This window comes from Dryobates pubescens, chromosome 27 (genome assembly GCF_014839835.1).
Source record: "Dryobates pubescens isolate bDryPub1 chromosome 27, bDryPub1.pri, whole genome shotgun sequence".
NCBI lineage: Eukaryota > Metazoa > Chordata > Aves > Piciformes > Picidae > Dryobates > Dryobates pubescens.
This window is the reverse complement of record NC_071638.1, coordinates 6,449,551-6,473,008: the sequence shown is the minus strand read 5'-3', so window position 1 is coordinate 6,473,008 and position 23,458 is coordinate 6,449,551. Positions and strand designations below refer to the sequence as shown.

General features: G+C 42.2%; 1 protein-coding gene across 6 annotated transcripts in view; it reads left to right on the top strand.

The window, feature by feature from the left end:
- The window catches only part of CADPS2 (calcium dependent secretion activator 2), a 366,370-nt gene that overhangs the window by 188,830 nt on the left and 154,082 nt on the right, over positions 1–23,458 (top strand). For all 6 annotated transcript variants that reach the window (XM_054173945.1, XM_054173944.1, XM_054173942.1 and 3 more), the window contains one exon: positions 9,223–9,362. In XM_054173945.1, coding sequence (XP_054029920.1) covers positions 9,223–9,362 — 140 coding nt within the window. The remainder of the gene's footprint in view (positions 1–9,222; positions 9,363–23,458) is intronic.

The following is a 23,458-nucleotide window of genomic DNA, read 5'->3' as shown; positions in this document are numbered from 1 at the left end:
GGCTTTGGACAGGCTGAGCATTTGGTCTGCTTTTTGAAGACGGCTCAAACTGTGTTATGGGACTTTTGATGTGCTGTATCTTTATTTTCTTTAAGGTTGCATGTTGTGAATTGTATTAAAGGCAAGGTAAGATGTTTCTGTTAAGACTCATCTGCCTCTGAGCCAGGGCTTTAAGGAGCAGCTGCAGATCTTCATTTTCGGGTTTTTTTTTGCTTGTGACAGTGAGCCAAAGCTTAGCATAGCCTGCTCAGCATTATCACAATTACCAAGGTCTGGTGCCCAAGTCTTAGACCACTCCAACTTGTAAAATCTATCTCATCTCAAATACTTGGGGTCAAAAGAGTGGGTAACTCCAGCACTTGGGTTCGGCTCTTAAATATCGTGTTCTTGGACAGAAGTAGAGGATGGAGAGGGGGAGGCAGCTGGGATGGGCATGCACAAGTTAGTTCAAACTGAACTCAGCTGCAGGTGTGGGATGGGGGGACTCTTGATTTTTCTTCAAGTGTGCCTATAGCTTGCCTTGGAGCTTCATTGATCCTTTTTGAAGGCTACATTTTCTTTTGACAAGAGCACAACTGTTTCTATCTAAACATGGGAATACCGATAGGAAGTGTTTCTGCAATCACTGTTGCCTCTGAACCTTCTACTTTGTTATCTGCTCTCAGATAACAAGTTTGATTTGTTCAAGCTTTTGGAGTATTTTGAGCAAAGTATTTTGTGCCAAAGGTAGAGGAGAGTTAATAGTTGCTCGGTTAGATTAACTGTTTGGCTCAGTTGTGCTTCAAATAACTTCTGTTGTGATCTGGCTGCAGACCTAAATTCACAACTGAATCACAATAAATGACGGTTAGTTGTCATTGAATTACATTAGCTTTGTACCTTTCCACTGCCCATATTTTGAGCCTATGAAATAAATACTTTCAGTCATTCACAATTAAGAAAGTGTTTTGGGAGCACAGGTCCATAAATGTGTGCTCTATAATGCTTAAGATTTCTGTGCTTCTTTTACATCCAAATTAGGAAAGGCATGAATCGAACTTACTGCTTTTTCAGTCACGATGTTGTCTGAGGAAATGTAATATTAGATATAATTGGACTACATGGTCAAGCATCTGTAATGATCATGAGACAATTGAATTTAATGAATTATCTCAACCCACACTGTTCTAATACTATTAATTTGCCTTAAATCAGCTGAAACAACACAATGCACAGCAGCTATGTTTGCTGTGCACTACTCTGGTCATTAATAGCTCATTATACTTTTTAAGGCAGTTTCCCTGTTAGTTTGTTTATTACAAGCACAGCCCTAGAATAACTGTAGTTCACTGTGCTACTGATGAATAATGGTGATCTCAGGTATTAAAAAATAAGATTAATTAAAATAACTTAAAAATTAATTCATAAATGTATGCTCTAGTAAGTGAGACTTATATCCCTCAGGGAAGACATACAAGTTGATACCATTTTATTCTTTTTTAAGTAGATTATGGAACATCATGTAGAAGATTAAAATCCCTTAAGCAGTGCTGAAAGGAAATCTGAGTCACAGAATCAGAATTTCAGAGTCTGGAAGGGACCTCAAAAGATCATCTAGTCCAACCTCCCTGCTAGAGCAGGAACACCTATATCAGATTACACAGGAATGCATCCAGGCGAGTTTTGAAAATCTGCAGGGGGGGAGACTTCACAAACTCCCTGGGCAGCCTGTTCCAGTGCTCTGTCACCCTCACAGTGAAAAAATTTTTCCTCATATTTGCATGAAACTTGATATGTCTTAACTTCCACCCACTGCCCCTTGTGCTGTCATTGGGCACCACCAAGAAGGGCCTGGCTCCATCCTCTCAGGACTCACCCTTTACATATTTATAAACATTGATGAGGTCACCTCTCAGTCTCCTCCAAGCTGAAGAGCCCCAGCTCCCTCAGTCTCTCCTCATACGGAAGATGTTACACTCCCTTAATCATCCTTGTGGCTCTGCACTGGACTCTTTCAAGTAGCTCACTGTCTTTCCTGACCTGAGTGGCCCAGAACTGGACACAATATTCCAGATGCGGCCTCACAAGTGCAGAGTAGAGGGGGAGGAGAACCTTGGTTTACCTACTGGTCACAGCCTTTCTAATCCACTCCAGAATGGCAATGGCCTTCCTGACCACAAGAGCACATTGCTGGCTCATGGTCATCCTTCCATCCACCAGGACCCCCAGGTCCCTTTCACCTTCACTGCTCTTCAGTATGTCTGTCCCCAGTCTATCTTGGTGCATGGAGTTGTTCCTTACCAGGTGCAAGACTCTACACTTGCCCTTGTTGAACTTAATCAAATTTCTCCCTGCCCAGCTCTCCAGCCTGTCCAAGTCCTGCTGAATGGCAGCACAAGCCTCTGGTGTGTCAGCCACTCCACCCAGCTTGGTGTGGCTGTCAGTGCACTCTGTTCCCTTTTCCAGGTCATCAACAAATATATTGAACAGCACTGGTCCCAGTACTGCCCCCTGAGGGACTCCACTAGACACAGGCCTCCAACTAGACTCCATCCCATTGACCACAACTCTCTGACTTCTTTCCTTCAACCAGTTCTCAATCCACCTCATGACCTGATCATTGAGACCACACTGCCTCAGTTTAATTGCAAAGATGCTGTGGGAGACAGTGTCAAATGCCTTACTGAAATCAAGATAAACCACGTCCACAGCTCTACCATCATCTATCCACCTGGTTATGTTCTCATAAAAGGTTATCAATGTGGTCAAACATGACTTGCCTTTGGTAAAGCCATGTTGACTATTCCTAATGACCCTCTTGTCTTTGGTATGCCTATGGACAGCACCAAGGATAAGTTGCTCCATCACCTTTCCAGGGATGGAGGAGAGGCTGACTGGTCTATAGTTACCTGGGTCCTCCCTCTTACCTTTCTTGACAATTTGAGTGACATTTGCCTTCCTCCAGTCCCCAGACACCTTTTCTGCCTTCCATGACTTACCAAAGATGATGGAGAGTGGTCTGGCAATGACCTCTGCCAGTTCCCTCATCACCCACAGGTGCATACCATCAGGACCCATGGAGGTATGGCTGTCCAGATTACTTACTAGTCAGAATAGCCTAGAAAGTATGTCCATGGACAATAGCAATGACATTGTATTGCAGTGTGCCCCAACAGCAAGAATACAAATTTTAGCAAATTTTCACTTTCCCATCAAGGAACATCTGTCCAGCATTTTGGTTTCAGTGATTTTGTGGAAACTTAAATTTTGTGCCATCTGACCATCTGGTACATGACAGCACTCATCTTAAGGGCAATATGAGTATGAAGCTTATTGTGAAGATTAGTAATGTGTGTGTAAGTGACTACATCTTGTCTCTCTTGATTTGAATCAACAAAGATAAATCACCTTTGCTCCTCACCCAGACAGCAGCTGCCCAGGGAGGGGATGGTGAAAAGACCCTCTGGTATGTCCAATAAAAAGATAACACTGTTGTGAGCGACCTGCCTGATGGGTCTGCTCTGCCTACCGATAGTACACCTGACAGTCACATACTCATCAATGTCACCAGGGTGTGGGCCAGGGGGAGCTGCAATTAACTGCATAAAAGATACTGAGCCTTAACGGCTCAGACAGAGAGAAAAAGACTGAAAGAAAAAACATCACCATGAACATCCAGCCTGAAAGCAGTCCAGGAACCCTCTCTCTGTGTCTTAAGTTTTGCCTGCTGTAAGAAGAAAAGAATCTATGGTGGAAATACATCTTTACTGAAGACACCACATGCTGGAGGCTGCTCAGACAAAGACTTGGACAAAGACTTGGATCTCTCCCTCCCCTCCTCTGTCCCAGGACAGCACAAGTCAACAAGGATGAACCCTGGGACATATTTCCCTCTCCATTCTCTCCTCCAAGCTGAAGCTGCTGCACCCTTTCTCAGACCTCCTCCAAGAAAGCATCTTGGCGAAGGTGGGGTGATAATAATTCTGAGGGAGCTGGCATTGTTTAACCTGGAGAAGAGAAGGATCAGGGGTGACCTCATTGCCCTCTACAACTACCTGAAAGGTGGTTGTAGCCAGCAAGGGGTTGGTCTCTTCTCCCAGGCAACCAGCACCAGAACAAGGGGACACAGTCTCAAGCTGTGCCAGGGGAGGTTTAGACTTGAAGTGAGGAGAAAGTTCTTCACTGAGAGAGTCATTCATCATTGGAACGGGCTGCCCAGGGAGGTGGTGGAGTCACTGTCCCTGGAGGTGTTCAAGAGGGGATTGGACGTGGCACTTGGTGCCATGGTCTAGTCGTGAGGTCTACCAAGACAGGTTGGACTCGATGATCCTTGGGGTCTCTTCCAACCTTAGTTATACTGTGATGCTGTGATACTGTAATATAATTCCTTTCCTGCTCTCCTCCTCTCTTTCTCCATATGTTTCTCTCTCTCCCCCTCTCTCTTTCTCTGTTCCATTTACTTTATCTTTTAGTAAATAGCCTCACTTTTCATATTTGGCCTCATTTGTGCCTTAATTTCACAACTTGGGAATGTTTTAAAAAGAACTTAGTCTCTCTCCCCCTCTGAACCAAGACAGCATGTCACATGCTTTGTCTACACATGTGTACATGTCTTTGTCATCAAACTTTTTATCATTACAGACAAAGTTTTTAGCTCTCATTGTTTAAAGCTGGGAGGCATGAGAAAGTGCATACTTAAATATTCTCCAGAATATATTCAAAGCTCCAAAATACTTTAAAAATTCAGAAGGAATTGTCAGTTCTGAAGTTATGAATTAATTACACACTTTTCTCCTTATATTTTCATCAGTGTTCTGAAAACTGAAAAGGTTGACAGGAGATAGATGCCACTTGAAACACGTGAGCTGTAATGAACTGTTACAGGACAGCAGGAATGGTGCCTTGTAGAAAAGGAAAAAATCATCACATCACCTGCAGTCCTCTGTGAATGTCAGGTGATTACGTGCAACGAATGAGTAATAATTCTGTTTATATAATCTTGCATTTATAAAGATAAACTAAACATCATTTTCTGTTCAGTGCTTTGGAACTCAAAGATTTTCATACTCTTAATGCTTTTACTACTTTTTTTTTAAGAGATGACTTTTACTCAAAATGAAAATGGACTTGTTTCTTGGGAGAGAAGGAATAAGCTCCCCTAGTGCTTGCTTGAGGAAAAAAAAAAAGCAACAAAAAATCATTTATAGAAATCAGAATATACTTTCTTTTCTCCTGTCTCTCTAAGAGGTACAGGACATAATAGTTCTGAGAGGTTATTTTTCCAAGTGGAAAGTTAAAACTTTGCACACTCGGTTTGAGGTGATGCATCGTATTGCTCTGCTTCACTAGAGCTCCTGATATTAATGGGACACAAGAAGGTGTTTCTGCCAAATACTGAGATGCGAAGCTGAAGGCCTTCATCTTATGTCATCTTTCAGATTATTAGATTGTGGCAGTTTTAGGCTATGCCTTTAGAATTTAGCTGCAGATTTTGAGCAGAAAAGGAGAAAAAATGTAAATAATTCACTATTGGGTGTAAAAAGGAAAACAAAAGATTATTCTAAACAGATTCATTGGGCAGTTGTTCCATAACATCTTTCACATTTCACTTCCATTCTAATTCCTTTTTTTTTTTTATCCCTGTGGTCTTAGCTGCTTCACTGGGGAGATAATAATTGCTTCTGGCTGGCCTGAGAACAGATAAGAACACTAACACTGCTTCTTTGCATTAACATTCCTTCCTCTCAACTCCTCTTTTCTTCTGTTGCAGGGGGGTGGAGGAGGTCTGGGGGAGGGAGCAGTGAAGCAGCTTCCCCGCTTCTCTGGGGAACCCAGAAGATGTACAGGGGGATTTCCATGCTATTTTCTAATTGTAAACATCTGTCATCCAGCTGGCGGCCAGTCACCAGTGGCGTTCCCCAGGGATCAGTATTGGGCCTCATCCTCTTTAACATCTTCATTGATGATCTGGATGAGGGGAATTGAGTCAGTCGTCAGCAAATTTGCAGATGACACCAAGTTAGGAGCAGATGTTGGTCAGTTAGAGGCTAGAAAGGCTCTGCAGAGGGACCTCGACAGACTGGACAGACGGGCAGAGTCCAATGGGATGGCATTTAACAAGTCCAAATGCCGGGTGCTGCACTTTGGCCACGGCAACCCCATGCAGAGCTACAGGCTGAGGTCAGAGTGGCTGGAGAGCTGCCAAACAGAGAGGGACCTGGGGGTGCTGATTGACAGCCACCTAAACATGAGCCAGCAGTGTGCCCAGGTGGCCAAGAGGGCCAATGGCATCCTGGCATGCATCAAGAATAGTGTGGCCAGCAGGAGCAGGGAGGTCATTGTGGCCCTGTACTCTGCATTGGTTAGGCTGCACCTTGAGTACTGTGTCCAGTTCTGGGCCCCTCAGTTTAGGAAGGACATCGAGACACTTGAACGTGTCCAGAGAAGGGCAACAAGGCTGGTGAGAGGCCTTGAGCACAAGCCCTATGAGGAGAGGCTGAGGGAGCTGGGATTGTTTAGCCTGGAGGAGGCTCAGGGGTGACCTCATTGCCCACTACAACTTCCTGAAGGGTGGTTGTAGCCAGGAAGGGGTTGGTCTCTTCTCCCAGGCAACCAGCACCAGAACAAGGGGACACAGTCTCAATCTGCACCAGGGAAGGTTTAGACTTGAGGTGAGGAGAAAGTTCTTCACCGAGCAAGTCATTCGTCATTGGAATGTGCTGCCCAGAGAGGTAGTGGAGTCACCATCCCTGGAGGTGTTCAAGAGGAGATCGGACGTGGCACTTGGTGCCATGGTCTAGTCATGAGGTCTGTGGAGACAGGTTGGACTTGATGATCTTTGTGGTCTCTTCCAACCTTGGTGATACTGTGATACTGTATATTTTGTACATATTCATTGCATTCCATTGTAGAGTGTATTTCTTGCTTCTAAATACAGCTTCCATTTGCTTCCAACTGTGTTAGTCATGCTTAGTTAATGTGAATGGGAAGCTTCAACTCACCACATAGATCTTAGTGACACTATTGTAATATTTTTGGAAGTCCTTGTGCCCCTGTACTCAGCGCTGGTTAGCCCACACCTTGAGCACTGTGTCCAGCTCTGGGCCCCTCAGTTTAAGCAGGACATTGAGACACTTGAATGTGTTCAGAGAATGGCAACGAGGCTGGGGAGAGGCCTTGAGCACAGCCCTGCAAGGAGAGGCTGTGGGAGCTGAGGTTGCTTAGCCTGGAGAAGAGGAGGCTCAGGAGAGACCTTCTTGCTGTCTACAACTACCTGAAGGGAGTTGGTCTGTTCTCCCAGGCAACCAGCACCAGAACAAGAGGGCACAGTCTCAAGATGCACCAGGGGAAGTTTAGGGTCAGGGTGAGGAGAAAGTTCATCACCGAGAGAGTCATTCATCGTTGGAATGTGCTGCCCAGGGAGGTGGTGGAGTCACCATCCCTGGAGGTGTTCAAGAGGGGATTGGATGTGGCACTTGGTGCTGTGGTTTAGTCCTGAGGTCTGTTGTGACAGGTTGGACTTGATGATCTTTGAGGTCTCTTCCAACCTTGGTGATTCTGTGATTCTGTTAGATTCATGATTCTTTGGAGATACATACTCAAGTCCTTGTCTTAACTTTCCCAATAGTACAGAAGAAAATACGTGACACAAGGCACAAGAACTATCTATAAGAAATTAACTTGATGGCTAATTTTACCAAGATAACTAACTTAAACTAGTTGTACAAAACCAATCTCTCCTTGCTTCCTTGAGCTGGGAGATACTAACTGGCTTCTCCTTGACCTTGGCTGCTCTGCTTTGCTGTGATTTGTATTAACTTCTGTGTCTCTCCTTTCTCTTGTCCCTTTGTGTACAGGGCGGTAGGGAAGGAGGCAGGGAGGGAGAAGCTGTTGCATCTCCCCTGTTCTGTGGCCACAAGGGTTCCTGTGCTGTTTATACATTGTAAATATGTGTAAATATTTTAAATTCTGGATATTTTGTACATATTCATTGCATTTCATTGTAGATTGTAGTTTTGCTTGTAAATGTAGCTTTCATTTGCTTCCAGCTGAGCAAGTTTAATGTTGGGGGGAATTTTCAACTGACCGCAATGAACTGGACTTAGTATATAACATTTATTGTATTCCATTTGCAGCAAAGATGCCTTGAAATTAATCTCTAGTTTCTATCATTTTTACTGTAATTGGCTCTTACTAATGCTAATGATCAGATAATAGAGTTGGTAAAAAAGGGTATATATGGCACTGCTTGAAGGGCAATCTGTTGTGTAATGCTGTAGCAAATTGTTTCAATAGAATGCTTCCAGCAGAGCACTGAGTAGCATAAAAATTCAGGCTCTTGTTTAATTTTACATGATCATTTTTGTTTAAAACTTAATTCAGAATGAACTAACAAAGGAGGAAATTTTATTAACTCATAATATGAAAATTCCTATTTGTAAGAATCCTATGAACATAGAACAATCTGGATTGAAAAGGACCTCTGAAGATCATCTAGCCCAAACCCCCCTGCAGTCAGCAGGGACATCCTGAACTAGATCAGGCTGCCCAGAGCCCTGTGAAGCCTCACCTTGAATATCTCCAGGGATGGGGCCTCAACCACCTCCCTGGGCAACCTGTTCCAGTGTTCTACCACCCTCATAGTAAAGAACTTGTTCCTAACATCCAATCTAAATCTGCTCTTCTCTAGTTTGAAGTCATTGCCCCTTGTTCTATCACTTTGTAAACAGCCTCTCTCCATCCTTCCTGTACTCAGGTACTGGAAGGCTGCTATTAAGTCTCCCTGGAGCCTCCATTTCTCCAGGCTGAACAACCCCAGCCCCCTCAGCCCCTCAGCCTGTCTTTGTAGCAGAGGTGCTCCAACCCCCTGATCATTTTCTTGGCCCTCCTCCTCCATCAGGTCCATGTCCTTCCTATATTGAGGACTCCAGACCCGGACACAGTACTCCAGGTGAGGTCTCATGAGAGCAGAGTAAAGTAGCAGAATCAACTCTCTGGATCTGCTGGCAATGCATCTTTTGATGCAGCCCAGGATGTGATTTGCCTTCTGGGCTATTTTTGAAATTTGTCTAAATAAGATTGAGTCAATTGGTTTATTAGACTGAAGAAAACTTTTTCAGCCACCTTTCAGACTGGGGGAGATGCAACAAGAATCTTCCCTGATTTAAAATTTCTATTGAAAACAAGCAGATTTGATTATTTTTTTTTATCAACTCATTGAAATTTTTATTTTATGGCTTGCAGGTAGTGTTATATCCAACATCTAACAGCCCAAAGTCACCTGATCTGCATAAAATGATAGTCCCCAAAAACAGCCAGGACAGTGACCTGAAAATTAAACTGGCAGTGAGAATGGATAAACCACCTCACATGAAGCACTGTGGGTAAGTGTTCATTTTCTCTCTGTATTATTTGGCCTTATTGTGTCTGTGCAGCTAAAACCATGAAGTCTATAAATCATTATAAATGTGCACTTTAGTTTCTATAATATGGCTTCATGCTATATCCTCATTTTCTACACTAAGTTTGAATAGTTAGGAATAACATTCGTTTCAGATGTTCAGTGATGTGTAAAGGCAGATGATGAGCTACCTCTGAAATTAAGAACTCCATGGTGTCATATGGTGTCATTTTTGAATGTTGCAATTTATAGCACTTTGGGGAAAAGTTGGTTGGTATTTAGGAGAAATGTATTTTTCAATTAAAACAGGATTGATTATATACCTGAATGTGACAGCACTTGCAATGTAGTCTGTCCACCCTGTGGTGTTTCTCTTGAAAGGAATTGATGTATGAATACCAGTTTAAGGTTTTTTTTTCTGTCTAAACCAAAACTACATGGATTAGATTATTAATGACAGCTCCCTGAGGCAACTGCTACTCCTATTCCTCATCCCAAGTGCAAAAACAAGTAGTATTGCTGGTATTAGGCAAGGCTGTATCTATAGTTATGAAGCAATTACCAGGGCTGTTTTCCATCCTTTTAACTTCTGCTGAATGAAGTCATTTAAATAAAGAAAGTGTTAAAAAGAGAGAGAACTATTAAACATAAAATCATAGAGACATAGAGTGGTTTGTGTTGTAAGGAAACTTTAAAGGTCATCCAGACCAATCCCAGGCCCAGTCATGGGCTGCAGACCATCAGCAGTTCTCCAGTTGGCTCACAGGTGTACCCATACCATCAGCACCACACTCAGCACAATGAAGTTTGCTGAGGAGATGGGAGGCCTTCCTGCTAGAGCATCCTTATTGGACTCTTTTCCTGCTCCTTCTTCCTCTCCTGCTCCTCAGGATTGCCTTCCTGGATATTGTGACTGCTGCATACTTGCTGGGCTGACAATAGCTCTCTCTGTATCTTGTATTGGCATTGCTACCAGCTTGGCTGTTTCATTAAATCTGTTTTCATCTCAACCTGCGAGTCTGCTTTTCCCAATTCCCCTTCTCTGCCAGGGAGGAATTGTCAGGTGATAGAGCAACTGCTATAGTTTAGCCCCAGCTATGGGCTAAATGTCAGCAACCCCTAAGTCTTTCTCCCTAATGCTATTCTCAAACCTATCATCCCCCAGCCTCTACTGATATCAAGGATAGTCCTGACTCAGGTGTAGAACTTTGCACTTGGCCTTGCTGAACCTCCTGAGGTTTACACAGGCCTGCCTCTTAAGCTTGTCCAGGTCCCTCTGGGTGGCATCCCATCCCTCAGGCATGACAACCACACCACTCTGCTTGGTGTTATCTGCAAACTAAGTGGCTGTACTATTTGGATACCTTTTTCATCTTCTGTTAATATTCTGCTCATTGCATACAGAAAGTGATTGCCAAAACTTCCCATATTCAATATGTATATAAGTTTTGTCAAAACTCTAATTGGTTGGGCTGAAATTTCCTAGGTATCAATCTCAGCTCTCATTTTGGTCTTGGGAAACTTAGACACAAATGATCAGGATTGTAATAATGAGGCTTTCTGGCTGGGCACTTGTGACTGATGACCAGGAACTGCAAGAAAAGGGAGGGGGAACCAGTTGCAGAGCCAACAGGGGAAATGGAAGTACTGTGTTTGAACACAGGGACTGAGATGAGAAAACCTAGAAGTAAGGCTACAAATGCATGAATAAGGGAATGGGATAATGTGGCAGGAGAGAGCACAAAGACTGGGCTCACTTAAGTAAGTTGGCGTGGAGAGGATGTGGGGAAGAGAGAAAAGTGTTTGTCCGTTGTAAAGCATGATGGTCTTTGTCAGTCCACACCTCATTCATTTGCATTCACCAAACACCTCTGAAATAGTCTGGTAATTGTGGCATATCCTTGTCTAGATTCAGTCCAGTTTTCATTTAGTCCAGGTTTTATTGTCCTGTTGCTGGTAGGTATTCAACCATCTGAAGCAGTGAATGCTGCAGGGGTGGCATGGTGCTGCTTGTGCTCTTCAGTGATTTGCGAAAAGGCAGCTGTGGAATGAGGAGGGTTTGAACACCACCACTAATGAATATAATACAACAGATGCATCTAACTTGCACATGACCTGGTTCAGCTGTATACTCCACAATGAAGCTACATCAGGGATCCCATGCACCTATCCCAACACTTTGAATATTCTATTCCTTTCAGTAATAGAATTCAATCATTAATCCTTTTCATCTGCTGCTGGTGGTTACTTACATTGATTTTGACTCCTAATCTCCAGGCACAGTTGTTTGCTACTTTGTTTTACTTCAGGGTCAGTGCTGTGACTCTTCTCCAGGCAATGTGCCTACAGCTTACAAATACATTTCTAAATAAATACTGAAGGTCAGTCAGTGTTTCCATTTCTTTATAACCACTAGCTGTAACGATTATGACCTAAAAACTCATCTATAAAACCTAGGGCAGTGAGGGCAGACTGTATGGACTCCTCCACCATAAATATATGTGTAATCAAATAAAAGCCTGTGTTTGTGATATATATCCTGGTGTTCCTTTTCTTGGAAGCTGAGCAGTTTCTCTGTCTTTGCACAATTTCAGTCCCTATTCTGGCAGTACCAAAGCTATTCAGTATTCCCAATTGCTTTATTTTAAACCGATGATGGACAAGCAGTATAATATTTGATATTTCATATTTAGTCTATACTGCTCGAATAAAATTGCAGCTAATATTTCATTCTAAGCTTTCATGTAAACTATTTTCACATGTTGCAGGCTTAGCATGAATGGAGTAAGATAGAAACAACAGATCAAAGTTTTGTTTTCAGCTGGTATATACGGCTTGGACAGGCGCACACTGCGTTAGGTTAGGAACTGGCTGGAGGGCCAAGCCCAGAGAGTGGTGGTGAATGGTGCCACATCCAGCTGGCAGCCAGTCACTAGTGGTGTGCCCCAAGGATCAGCGCTGGCCCCATCCTCTTTAACATCTTTATTGATGATCTGGATGAGGGCATTGAGTCCATCATCAGTAAATTTTCAGATGACACCAAGCTGGGGGGCAGGAGTTGATCTGCTGGAGGGTAGAGAGGCTCTGCAGAGGGACCTCGACAGGCTGGACAGATGGGCAGAATCCAATGGCATGAGATTGAACACATCCAAGTGCCAGGTTCTGCACATTGGCCACAACAACCCCATGCAGTGCTACAGGCTGGGGTCAGAGTGGCTAGAGAGCAGCCAGGCAGAGAGGGACCTAGGGGTACTGGTACTAGTACATGAGCCTGCAGTGTGCCCAGGCAGCCAGGAGGGCCAATGGCATCCTGGCCTGCATCAAGAATAGTGTGGCCAGCAGGAGCAGGGAGGTCATTCTGCCCCTGTACACTGCACTGGTTAGGCCACACCTTGAGTCCTGTGTCCAGTTCTGGGGTCCTGAATTTAAGAAAGATTTTGAGGTGCTGGAAAGTGTCCAGAGAAGGGCAATGAGGATAGGGAGGGGTCTGGAGAACAGCCCTGTGAGGAGAGGCTGACGGAGCTGGGGTTGCTTAGCCTGAAGAAGAGGAGGCTCAGGGGAGACCTTATTGCTCTCTACAACTACTTGATGGGAGGTTGTAGCCAGGTGAGGGTTGGTCTCTTCACCCAGGCAACTAGCACCAGAACAAGAGGACACAGTCTCAAGGTATGTCAGGGAAGGTCTATACTGGATGTTAGGAAGAAATTCTTCATAGAGAGAGTGGTTGCCCATTGAAATGGGCTGCCTAGGGAGGTGGTGGAGTCACCATCATTGGAGGTGTTTAGGAGGAGTCTTGATAGGGTGCTAGGTTGCATGGTTTAGTTGATTAGGTGGATTGGATAATAGATTGGACACAATAATCTTGAAGGTCTCTTCTAACCTGGTCTATTCTATTCTATTCTATTCTATATTGCTTCATTATTTGAGTTGGAGACCAAAATTTGGAATGGAATAGAACATCGCGTCCAACCCATTATCCAACACTATCTAATCAACTAAACCATGGCACCAAGCACCCCATCATGTCTCCTTCTGAACACCTCCAGTGTACCCAGATTTTGTTTGAAGAGAGATGTAAAATTTTTCAATAATCATTAAATGATGTCCAAGGCATGTTCTGGGTGAAATGATAACAACAGAATTAAGGAAATAACCAATTAAATCAAATGACATTGATTAGGTGTTCATAAAAATAAATAAATATTGCATCTAAAATGTAAGGCAACATAAAGAAAATACATTTGTGCCATATTTGATCTCTTTGCTTATTCTATTTTATTAAAAATGAGAACATGAATTACTGTTGGAAAGGTTGATGAAACACTGTATGATGGCACTGCCATTGCAGTGAGAGGAAAGATGTTTGGAGGGAAAAAACCCAAACACCTTCTAGGAGAAATATTAATGTGTACAGTCAGGAATGGTTAACATTCTGAAAAGTCATTATCTGGGCAGTCTCAGGAACCTTCAAGAATGAGCTGGTCCTGGAAAGGTGATGGAACAGCTCATTTTGGACGGGATGATCTTCCAGTTCTCTTCCAGCCAGATGTATTCTGCGATTCTGTGGTTTTGGAGGTCATCTCTAAGTGTGTGTAGAAGGTTATCAGGAATAGCCAGCATGGATTCATGAAGGGGAAATCATTCTTGACCAATCTGATGGCCTTCTGTGATGATGTGACCAGCTGATTAGAAGAAGGGAAAGCAGTAGATGTTGTCTACCATGATTTCAGCAAGGCTTTTTATGCTGTGTCCCATAAATCCTCACAGGTAGCTGTGCTACAATATTTCAGTTTCTGCTGGTTCAGCTAATTTCAAGTTTACAAGCCCGAGCTAGCTCTGGGTTTGCAGTTTTACTCCTTTAGAAAAGTTTCTCCTGTTTAAGGCTGACTTTACATATTGACACAGGGGATATGCTGAAAGACTTCAAAACCTGTCTTGCATTTATGCTTCAAGAATATTCAGTTTAATGGATTATGCTTTTACTTAACCTGAGATGATTATTTCACAAATCATATTCTGGACCATAGAACCTGCAGATCATGTTGCCTTTTGGGGTTTCCACAGTCATAATAAATAATTATGTTTTAAATTATAAATTTGAGAATTATTTTTTTTTTCATTATAAATTGTAACCTTTCAGAGAGGAAGAAATAACAATCTTTACCACTCAATACAACTATGAATCTTGGTTGTGGTTCGTTGGTACCTCTGTGAAAAAGAGATTTCTCTAGGAAATTATTCATAGAGAGAGTGATTGCCCATTGGAATGGGCTGCCTGGGGAGGTGGTGGAGTTGCCATCATTGGAGGTGTTTAGGAGGAGACTTGATGGGGTACTTAGTGCCATGGTTTAGTTGATTAGATGGTGTTGGATGATGGGTTGGACGCAATGATCTTGAAGGTCTCTTCCAAACTGGTCTATTCTATTCTATTCTGTTCTGTTCTGTTCTATTCTATTCTATAGAGGTAGCCTTGGATGACTTTTACACTAGTATTTATGCTGACATGTTCAAACAGCTAATCTGATGTTACTCCACTAATATGACTTTTATAAAAACACTTAATCATGGAAACACTCTGTGATTCTCCTGTGCATTCTGATGCACGCTTAAAGAATAATGAATACTCATGTGTTACAGTGCACTTACTACTTAGTTCATTATTGTTTTATTATATTGCTTTATTATTACTTTAGGCATTATTTTATTCTTTAATGAATAGACTAGACTAGACTAGACTAGACTAGACTGGAATAGAATAGAATAGAATAGAATAGAATAGAATAGAATAGAATAGAATAGAATAGAATAGAATAGAATAAGCCAGGTTGGAAAACACCTTTGAGATCGAGTCCAACCTATCATCCAACACTGTCTAATCAACTAAACCATGGCACCAAGCACCCCACCCAGCTTGAATTATGAAACAACCCAAAGGATATCTAATCATGCCTCTCTATTTAAAGCCTATCAATAGATTACCAGGGGAAGCATGCACACCTAGAAATTCTGAGTAATAGCAAGGTAAATGTCACTCATTAATGAGGATTTGTAGAACAGTTCTCATCACTGGCAATTCGTGATACTTCAGATTCCTTTCTCGTGGTTTGTAATCTATTTGTCATCTTCTCATAACAACGTGGTGACCTTTTCCTTGTCTAAAATGCAAAGCACATGCAAGGTATTTTTCAATCTTCTTTATTAAGACAGTAAAGCTAACATCTATACAGATTTTTCAATCTTCTTTATTAAGACAGTAAAGCTAACATCTACACAAAAGGAACGGTGGCTTAAGCATTTCTGTGACTTTTTTGCTGTTGCAATCTTGAATCTAAAATCATGATCTTTGAGGTCTTTTCCAACCTTATTGATTCTATGATTCTATTATCAAAATTAAGCAAAATTTGATCTATCCTATTCAAAATGCCAGAATTTTATTAAGACAGTAAAGCTAACATCTATACAGATTTTTCAATCTTCTTTATTAAGACAGTAAAGCTAACATCTATACAGATTTTTCAATCTTCTTTATTAAGACAGTAAAGCTAACATCTACACAGAAGGAACGGTGGCTTAAACATTTCTGTGACTTTTTTGCTGTTGCAGTCTTGAATCTAAAATCATGATCTTTGAGGTCTTTTCCAACCTTATTGATTCTATGATTCTATTATCAAAATTAAGCAAAATTTGATCTATCCTATTCAAAATACCAGAATCCTTTTGATTTCTGCTGAGTTAGAATAGCAGTGTTAGGGAAGTGCTGTTTGCTTCAGGAGTGCTCACTTGGCTTTCTTTAACTCATAATTAGATTTGAGTTGAAAACACAGACAGGACAGGTTAATCCATCAGGATAAGCGGGTTACTGTAAGTACCTTTCTGAATGCGTGGGCATTTTTTAACGTGGCTTTGCACATCCATGTGCATTTAAAACATGCATTATTCTTAAAAGTAGATTTTGTCACTTAAGCAGTCTGTTAGCATAGCCTAGTGGTTGCTAAAGGGTATTATTTTGCTGCTTCCAATCTAGAACTAAAGAAAAAAGGAATACTGAGAATTTTGCAAAAAGCTTGCTTTAAAAGGATTAGTAATGCTCAATGATCATACTGCAAAAGGAAAATACATAATAACATAAAATTAAATTCTTACAAATTGAACAGCTTAACAGGAGAACGTTACAGAGCAGTATTACATCTCTATTTGACTTCCAAAGGAAAACATTTCATCATAGTTCTTGTCCAAAATTTTTTCCAAGATTTGAAAGGCAAAATTTGTTCTTAGAGGTTCTGGTCTGCTTTCTGCTGTGGCTGTTACAAATGGGCCGCACAAAAAAGTTTCCAAGTTTCTTGTGAGAGCTGTTTATTAAAAAAGAAGCGAGCAAGCAGCAGGGGAAAATAAAGAGAGAGAAACAGTGCACTGGGCCGCAGAGACTTCCCCCCACAGATACCTCCAGTCTCGGCCAAAGAGCACCGTACAAATTCTAACTTTTCTTTATATAGCTACACCATCTACATATGCATGTTTATGCTTCATAGAAGGCAGGGATATGATAATGAGTTCTAGCAACTTCTTGGGCTTCTTGATCATGCGTCTTCTTTGTGATAAGGGTCACAGATGAGGCAGGGGAGGTCTTTCTCCTGTATTCTTTGAAGAACCACATCTTCTCACACAAGTACAGCTGCAGCACAGGACTTATCTGAGGGGCACTCTGCATTGGTTAGGACACACCTTGAGTACTGTGTCCAGTTCTGGGCCCCTCAGTTTAAGAAGGACATTGAGACACTTGAACATGTCCAGAGAAGGGCAACGAGGCTGGGGAGAGGCCTCGAGCACAAGCCCTGTGAGGAGAGGCTGAGGGAGCTGGGATTGTTTAGCCTGCAGAAGAGGAGGCTCAGGGGAGACCTCATTGCCCTCTACAACTACCTGAAACATGGTTGTAGCCAGGAAGGGGTTGGTCTCTTCTCCCAGGCAAGCAGCACCAGAAAAAGGGGACACAGTCTCAAGCTGCACAAGGGGAGGTTTAGACTTGAGGTGAGGAGAAAGTTCTTCACTGAGCGAGGCATTCATCATTGGAATGTGCTGCCCAGAGAGGTGGTGGAGTCACCATCCCTGGAGGTGTTCAAGAGGAGATTGGACGTGGCACTTGGTGCCATGGTCTAGTCATGAGGTCTGTGGTGACAGGTTGGACTTGATGATCCTCGAGGTCTCTTCCAACCTTAGTGATACTGTGTAAACATTCTGTGGCTCCTGAGAAAGTTGGCATGAGGTTCCTGTCTGAAGCCAAAACAATCTGAACATTTACCCTCTGTTCTCAAAATAGATCAACTGCCACTACCACCCCGAATACAGCATTCTGCAACACAAATCACAAACCACTATTGCATTTATAACAGACCCCCATTTTCTTTTCTGTACCATTGATTTGTGTTATTGCTTCCAGATTTTTCAAATTTTTCTTAATTAGATCATAATTGGATTCTTCTCTCCTAATCACTTCCAAATCATAACCATCTACTTGCAACCATCTACTGGAATGTGTCTGGAATATACATTCTAAAGGCACTTCAGTATCCCAGATTTTCTGTTAAAGCATTTGTAACCAATCAATATAGCTACTGGTTCCCCTGCTGCTGCTGTGTTTTTAGAGCTAAAAGAAATATGTGAGACAAGTGTGCTGGTTTGCAGTCTTCCGAGGTGCAGAATTAGAGAATAAGTCGTTTTCTTCTCTCATTTTTCTGACACTTGTCACCTATTGATGAAAGAGTTCATTGTAGTGGAAGGCAAGCATAATTCTCTGTTTTACAAATTAGTGAAATGAGGCACAGGAATGATCAGAGATCACCCAGGATCACAGGCAACCAAGCTGGGGATAGCACTGAGGTTTGCTACCTCTCAGTGGGTAGGGCTGTAGTGTGTGACTGTTCCCTGGGTAAACTATTGTCATAGTTACTAGTGAGTTCATAAATCAACTAAGAGCCACAGGGACATCAAAGTTAGCCAGAACAGTGATGGTGCCAGCTCTTTTGTGCTGCTCGTCCATGGTCACATAGCAAAAAGACAGGAGGAGAAACAGAATTAGCTTTATAACTCCAAGATGTGTCATCTGCAGGCTCATCTGAAGATGAGATCTGCTACCAGTATTGTTATTTCAGAGAACTCTGCAAGGTAGCCACTTTGAGATGGTTCTATTTTGATGCTGGGTTACTTTTACAGATAAAGTAAGATGTCAGAAATGCAATCACACTTCTCTTACCAAGTGCTGCATGCTCCCTGTCACAGATAGGCCTTTTTGTTGCAGATAATGAATTTGAAACTGGTCTCAGAGATTTCCCTGCTTGAGCTGAAACACAGGAATGTCAGAGTAGTTCTAAATAATTTATCAGCAGTATAAAGAAGAGATAGAAAGAGATAGAAATGAAATTTTGGCTAAGCTAAAATACCAAGTTTAGTTTGTCTTGGAGCAAGAAGGTACACAGTTGCTTCAAAGTGAAGTGTTAGAAGCCTGTAGGTATCCAGCACCCTGGAAAATCCTTAGTAATGCTTGTTATAATATGGTAACATGTAGCATAAACTTCTTCACTTAATATTATTTCCCATGAGTTAAAGGCAAAATCTTTCTACATTATTTTTCAGCAATTACTGAGAATGCTTTTTTTTCACTAGTGGAGGCAGTAACATTTTTCTCTTACAAAAGGCAGAAATTTATCTGAGAGACCACTGCTGCTTTTTTTCATTTCTTATCACCATAGCACAGTGGCCTGAACCAAATCTTAAGGTAGGTGGAGACTTATCTAAGTATAGTATTTCTTAATCTACATCCACAAACTCTTCTGAATCTCTTTATATCAACTGGTTTGTCTTTCCCAGTTTGTCTGCAGCACACGTAGTTGTAGGCATGCAAGTCAGTATCTTAGCACCATCTAGCTTTCTGTTTGTTGCTACTGCACTTTTTCTTCCAGCTTAAAAATGGGTATCAGAGCGTAGTTCAGATGCTGCTTTGAAGATCAAGGTTCTTGCTGTCCTTTTATCAGAGGCTTATTTTTCAGCTTGTGAACAGCAAGTCTGCGAAGCATAAGGAAAGTAAGAGAGAAGAAACTGTTGAGTTTGTTTGAACTTTACATAATACCAGGTAGTTTGGAATCCCTTTTTCTGATCATTTAGTCATACAGTGTTACTCCAGCAGCCTAAAAATGTAGGTATTAGGCTATGTCAGAGATCTCTGAGTCTTCTCAAAGGCACTAAGTAGGGGGGAATGCCTTGACACTGCAATTGATATAGTTGCATTCAACAGAGGTATAGATATCTACTAAACTAAAATAAATGCCTAATCACCAGGCAAGAAAGCTTTGGAAAGATGAATTACCACAGCAAAAAGTAGGCTTCTGTGGTGTGATCTTTTTGCTTCTACCTAATTCAGTTTCTCAAATCTAAATTCAGGTCAGAAATATACTGTGCATAGCTGCCTAATTTATTTTTAATAGCTACATCTTCTTTTATTTCACATTAAACTTGGACTACTCTGGCAGTAAGACAATTTTACTACAGGTATGTATGCAGTTAGGAGAAATCACTTGCACTGGTATTTCTTGGTTTTCTCACTAGTTGTAGCTGTTGATCTTTAGAGATAAAATAGTGTCTGTGTTTATATTATTAGAAAATTAAATATGTATTTTATATGAAATAATTGACACTTCAGTTAAACTTCCTGTGATGGTTTTTTCTTTGCTCTGGTGTTAGAGTTTGTGATGTCCTCTGACAACGTACTGCTTTTTCTCTTTGGCAGCATATACACTTGATTTCTATTTTTAACATCTGTGGGTTTGACAAAGCATTTTTGTTATCCTGTTGTATGAACAGGAGAGTTGTAAGAAATATGGGTGCTCTGTATGACTTTATTACAATTAGCCCTAATTAGTCTTAATCACATTTAAGAAGTAAATTTCTCCACAAGTATGCTACAGAGATTGCCCACTGCCATTTGCAACACCAGACCTTCCAGCATTTTGAGATGACAAACAGGAAGTTGTGAAAGTGCCTTTGTGCCACTGATGAAAAGATAATCTTCTGCCACTTGTTCCTCACATGTGAGTAAAGGGTGCCTGCAATGAAAGTGCCTCAGTCTTCACCCGAGTCTTGTTTCACTAACCTATTTCCTGGGGCTGTCTCACTAGTTACCTCGTGAAATGTTGTTACAAGGTGGTGAAGCAGTGGGATGCAGCAGCCTGCTGCAAGGGAATCCCATGACAGAAGCCAAGTGTGTATTCAAGTGAGCTAGGTCTGAGTGAAAACTTACTCCCTGTAGTTATGATTTTATAGTGTGCAGAGCTTCTCCTGTGCATGAACTCTTTTCCATAATTCCTTATAAGCTAATGGAGATGTTAGTAATATGGAAGATGAACAAAAGCAGATGGAAGATGAGCAAAAGCAGACATATCTAAAGGGAATTCTCAAGTAAATAAAGTATTTATGAAGCAAATGTGAGGTGTTTTTTTTAATCTAACAAAATATTTTAGATAAAACCATTTGAGGAGGTCATGGGATTTGGCAGCATAAAGAGAGAATGAGAGTGAGAGAGATTTTATCTGCCCAGCTCTCTAACCTGACCAAAAACTGACAGTGTGATCATAGAATCATGGAATGGCTTGGTTTGGGAGGCACCTTAAAGAACATCTAGCTCCAATGCCCCTTCACGGCCAGGGACACGTTCCACTAGACCAGGTTGCTCATGGTCCCATGCAGCCTGGCCTTGAACACATCCAGGGAGGGGGATTCCACAGCTTCCTTGGTCAACCCATTCCAGTATCTCACCACTCTCACTGTAAAGAGTTTCTTCCTAATATTACTCTAAATCTATGTTCTTCTATCTTAAAGCCATTCCCTCTCATCCTATCACTTCAAACCCTCATAAAAAGTTCCCTTCACAGCTTTCTTGTAGGCCCCATTCAGGTGCTGGAAAGCTGCTATAAGGTCTTCCCAGAGCATTCTCTTCTCCAGGCTGAACAGCTCCAACTCTTACAGACTCTCCCTATAGGGGAAATGCTCCAGCCCTCTGATCATCTTTGTGGCCCTCCTCTGGACCTATTCCAACAGTTTGATGTCCTTGTGTTGGGAGCTCCAGAACAGGACACAGTACTCCAGGTGGGGTGTCATGAGAGCACAGTAGATGGAGAGTATCCTGTCCCTCATCCTGCTGTCAGGCTTCTTTTGATGCAGCTCAGGACACAGTTGGTCTGGGCTGCAAGTGCACATTGCCAGCTCATGTTGAGTTTTTCATCAACCAACATCCTCAAGTCCTTCTCCTCAAGACTTCTCTTAAGCCATTCTCTGCCCAGTCTGTATTTGTACTTGGGATGGTGCTGATTCAGGTGCAGGACCTTGCACCTGGCCTTGTTGAACTTTATGAAGTTGGCATGAGCCCATCTCTCAAGCCTGTCCAGGTCCATCTGGAAGGCATCCCTTCCCTCCAGCATGTCAACCAGACCACACAGCTTGGTGTCATCCCCAAACCTGCTCAGGGTGTACTCAATCCCACTGTCCATATTGACAACAAAGATATTAACCAGCACTAGTCCCAGTACCAACCCCTGAGAGATGCCACTTGTGACTGATACCCATTTGGACACTATGCCATTGACTGCAACTTTCCAAGTGTGACCGTCCAGCCAATTCTTTATCCAGCAAGTGCCAACAACTGCACCACAGAACTGTTGAGCTCCCCAGCATGGTCACAATACTTTTGGATTAGAGTTAGTTTATACTCAGACTTAAAGCATGGACAATGACCTTGTATTTGGTTGTCATATACAGAGGACATCTGAGACTCTGGGTGGAAGATTTCATTGCAGTGTCGGAGATGAAGACATATGTGGAGGTTTAATGCCCTTTTCTGAAAACAAAGAAGGAAGGGCTTGCAGGTGCTTTGCCTTCCCTGCAGGGCATTTTCCCCCTGGGAAACTGAGTCTGTTCCACTCCCCCCCTCCCTGCCCAGCTAGGGTATAAAAGGGGAGGCACTGAGGTCATTGTGTCTCCTTTTGGCTCCTGCCTCTCCTGGATGAGAGCTACTGCAGCTGCCCTCCTGCTCCTCTGCCACGTGGTCGGGCCTGATCCTTCTCCCTGCTGCCTCCACAACTCTTCAGAGAAAAGCCTGGTTTTGTATTCTTTCTACTTGTCCCCCTCCCATCCATTCTTGTTCCTTGCCCTTGTGAACCTTATCTGTTATTGATACATATATATTTTGTTTTACCTCTCTACTTCCAAGCCGACTCCAAATTATTGTTTGGTGGATTTTCTCCTTTCCCCTTTTTTCCCTCTCTGTTTGGAGGGAGGAGCGGGGAGTGGGGGAGAGATTCTCAGCCTTGCCCCCATCTGAGCTCTTAACTCCCAGTTAAGGCTTAAACCATCACAGCATAGAGAAGTATTGAAGTTGCACTTAAATTCCATTGGTTTTGAAGACAGGTGTGAACTGCAAAGCTAAATTTTCCAATCCATACTCAACCTAGACCTAGCACAACAATCCAAAATCATAGGACTGAACAAGAAAAGCACAGTAGCTCTAGGTAGTTCTGCTGTGCTGGAACAAACTGTACTAATGCCAGTACTTTACTCAATGTCACTTATGGTAGCTGGTTAAATAGGCTTTGTTTTAATTTCAAACACAGTTAACTGTTGAAGAAACAAATCTTTCTGCAGCAACAGGAGTATAGAAAGCATCAAATACGGCTGTGTATTCAGGAAGGTCTGCACTTCTCTTTACATCAAGGTATGCCAAAATGCCATCTAATATCCAGCACCACTTATTCATATGTGTAGACCATATTTTCCCTACTCAGTGAATGATCCTGTAGAAGGATATTTCAGAAACAGTATCCTGGCTGCAAACTTCAGAATTTTGGCATTAAATGTGGTCAGTGCTGAATACCTTGAACTGGGAAGGACTGCTACTGCTGATCTGTCACTATTCTGCCTACTATTCTATTCTACCTACTGCATGAAGTTATCATGATTCTTTTGAAACTCTAAGAGCTTTTTGCTCGAACTTAGGGAAACGAGAGTAACATTTTTTTCATGAGTAACTCTCAGGTAGTT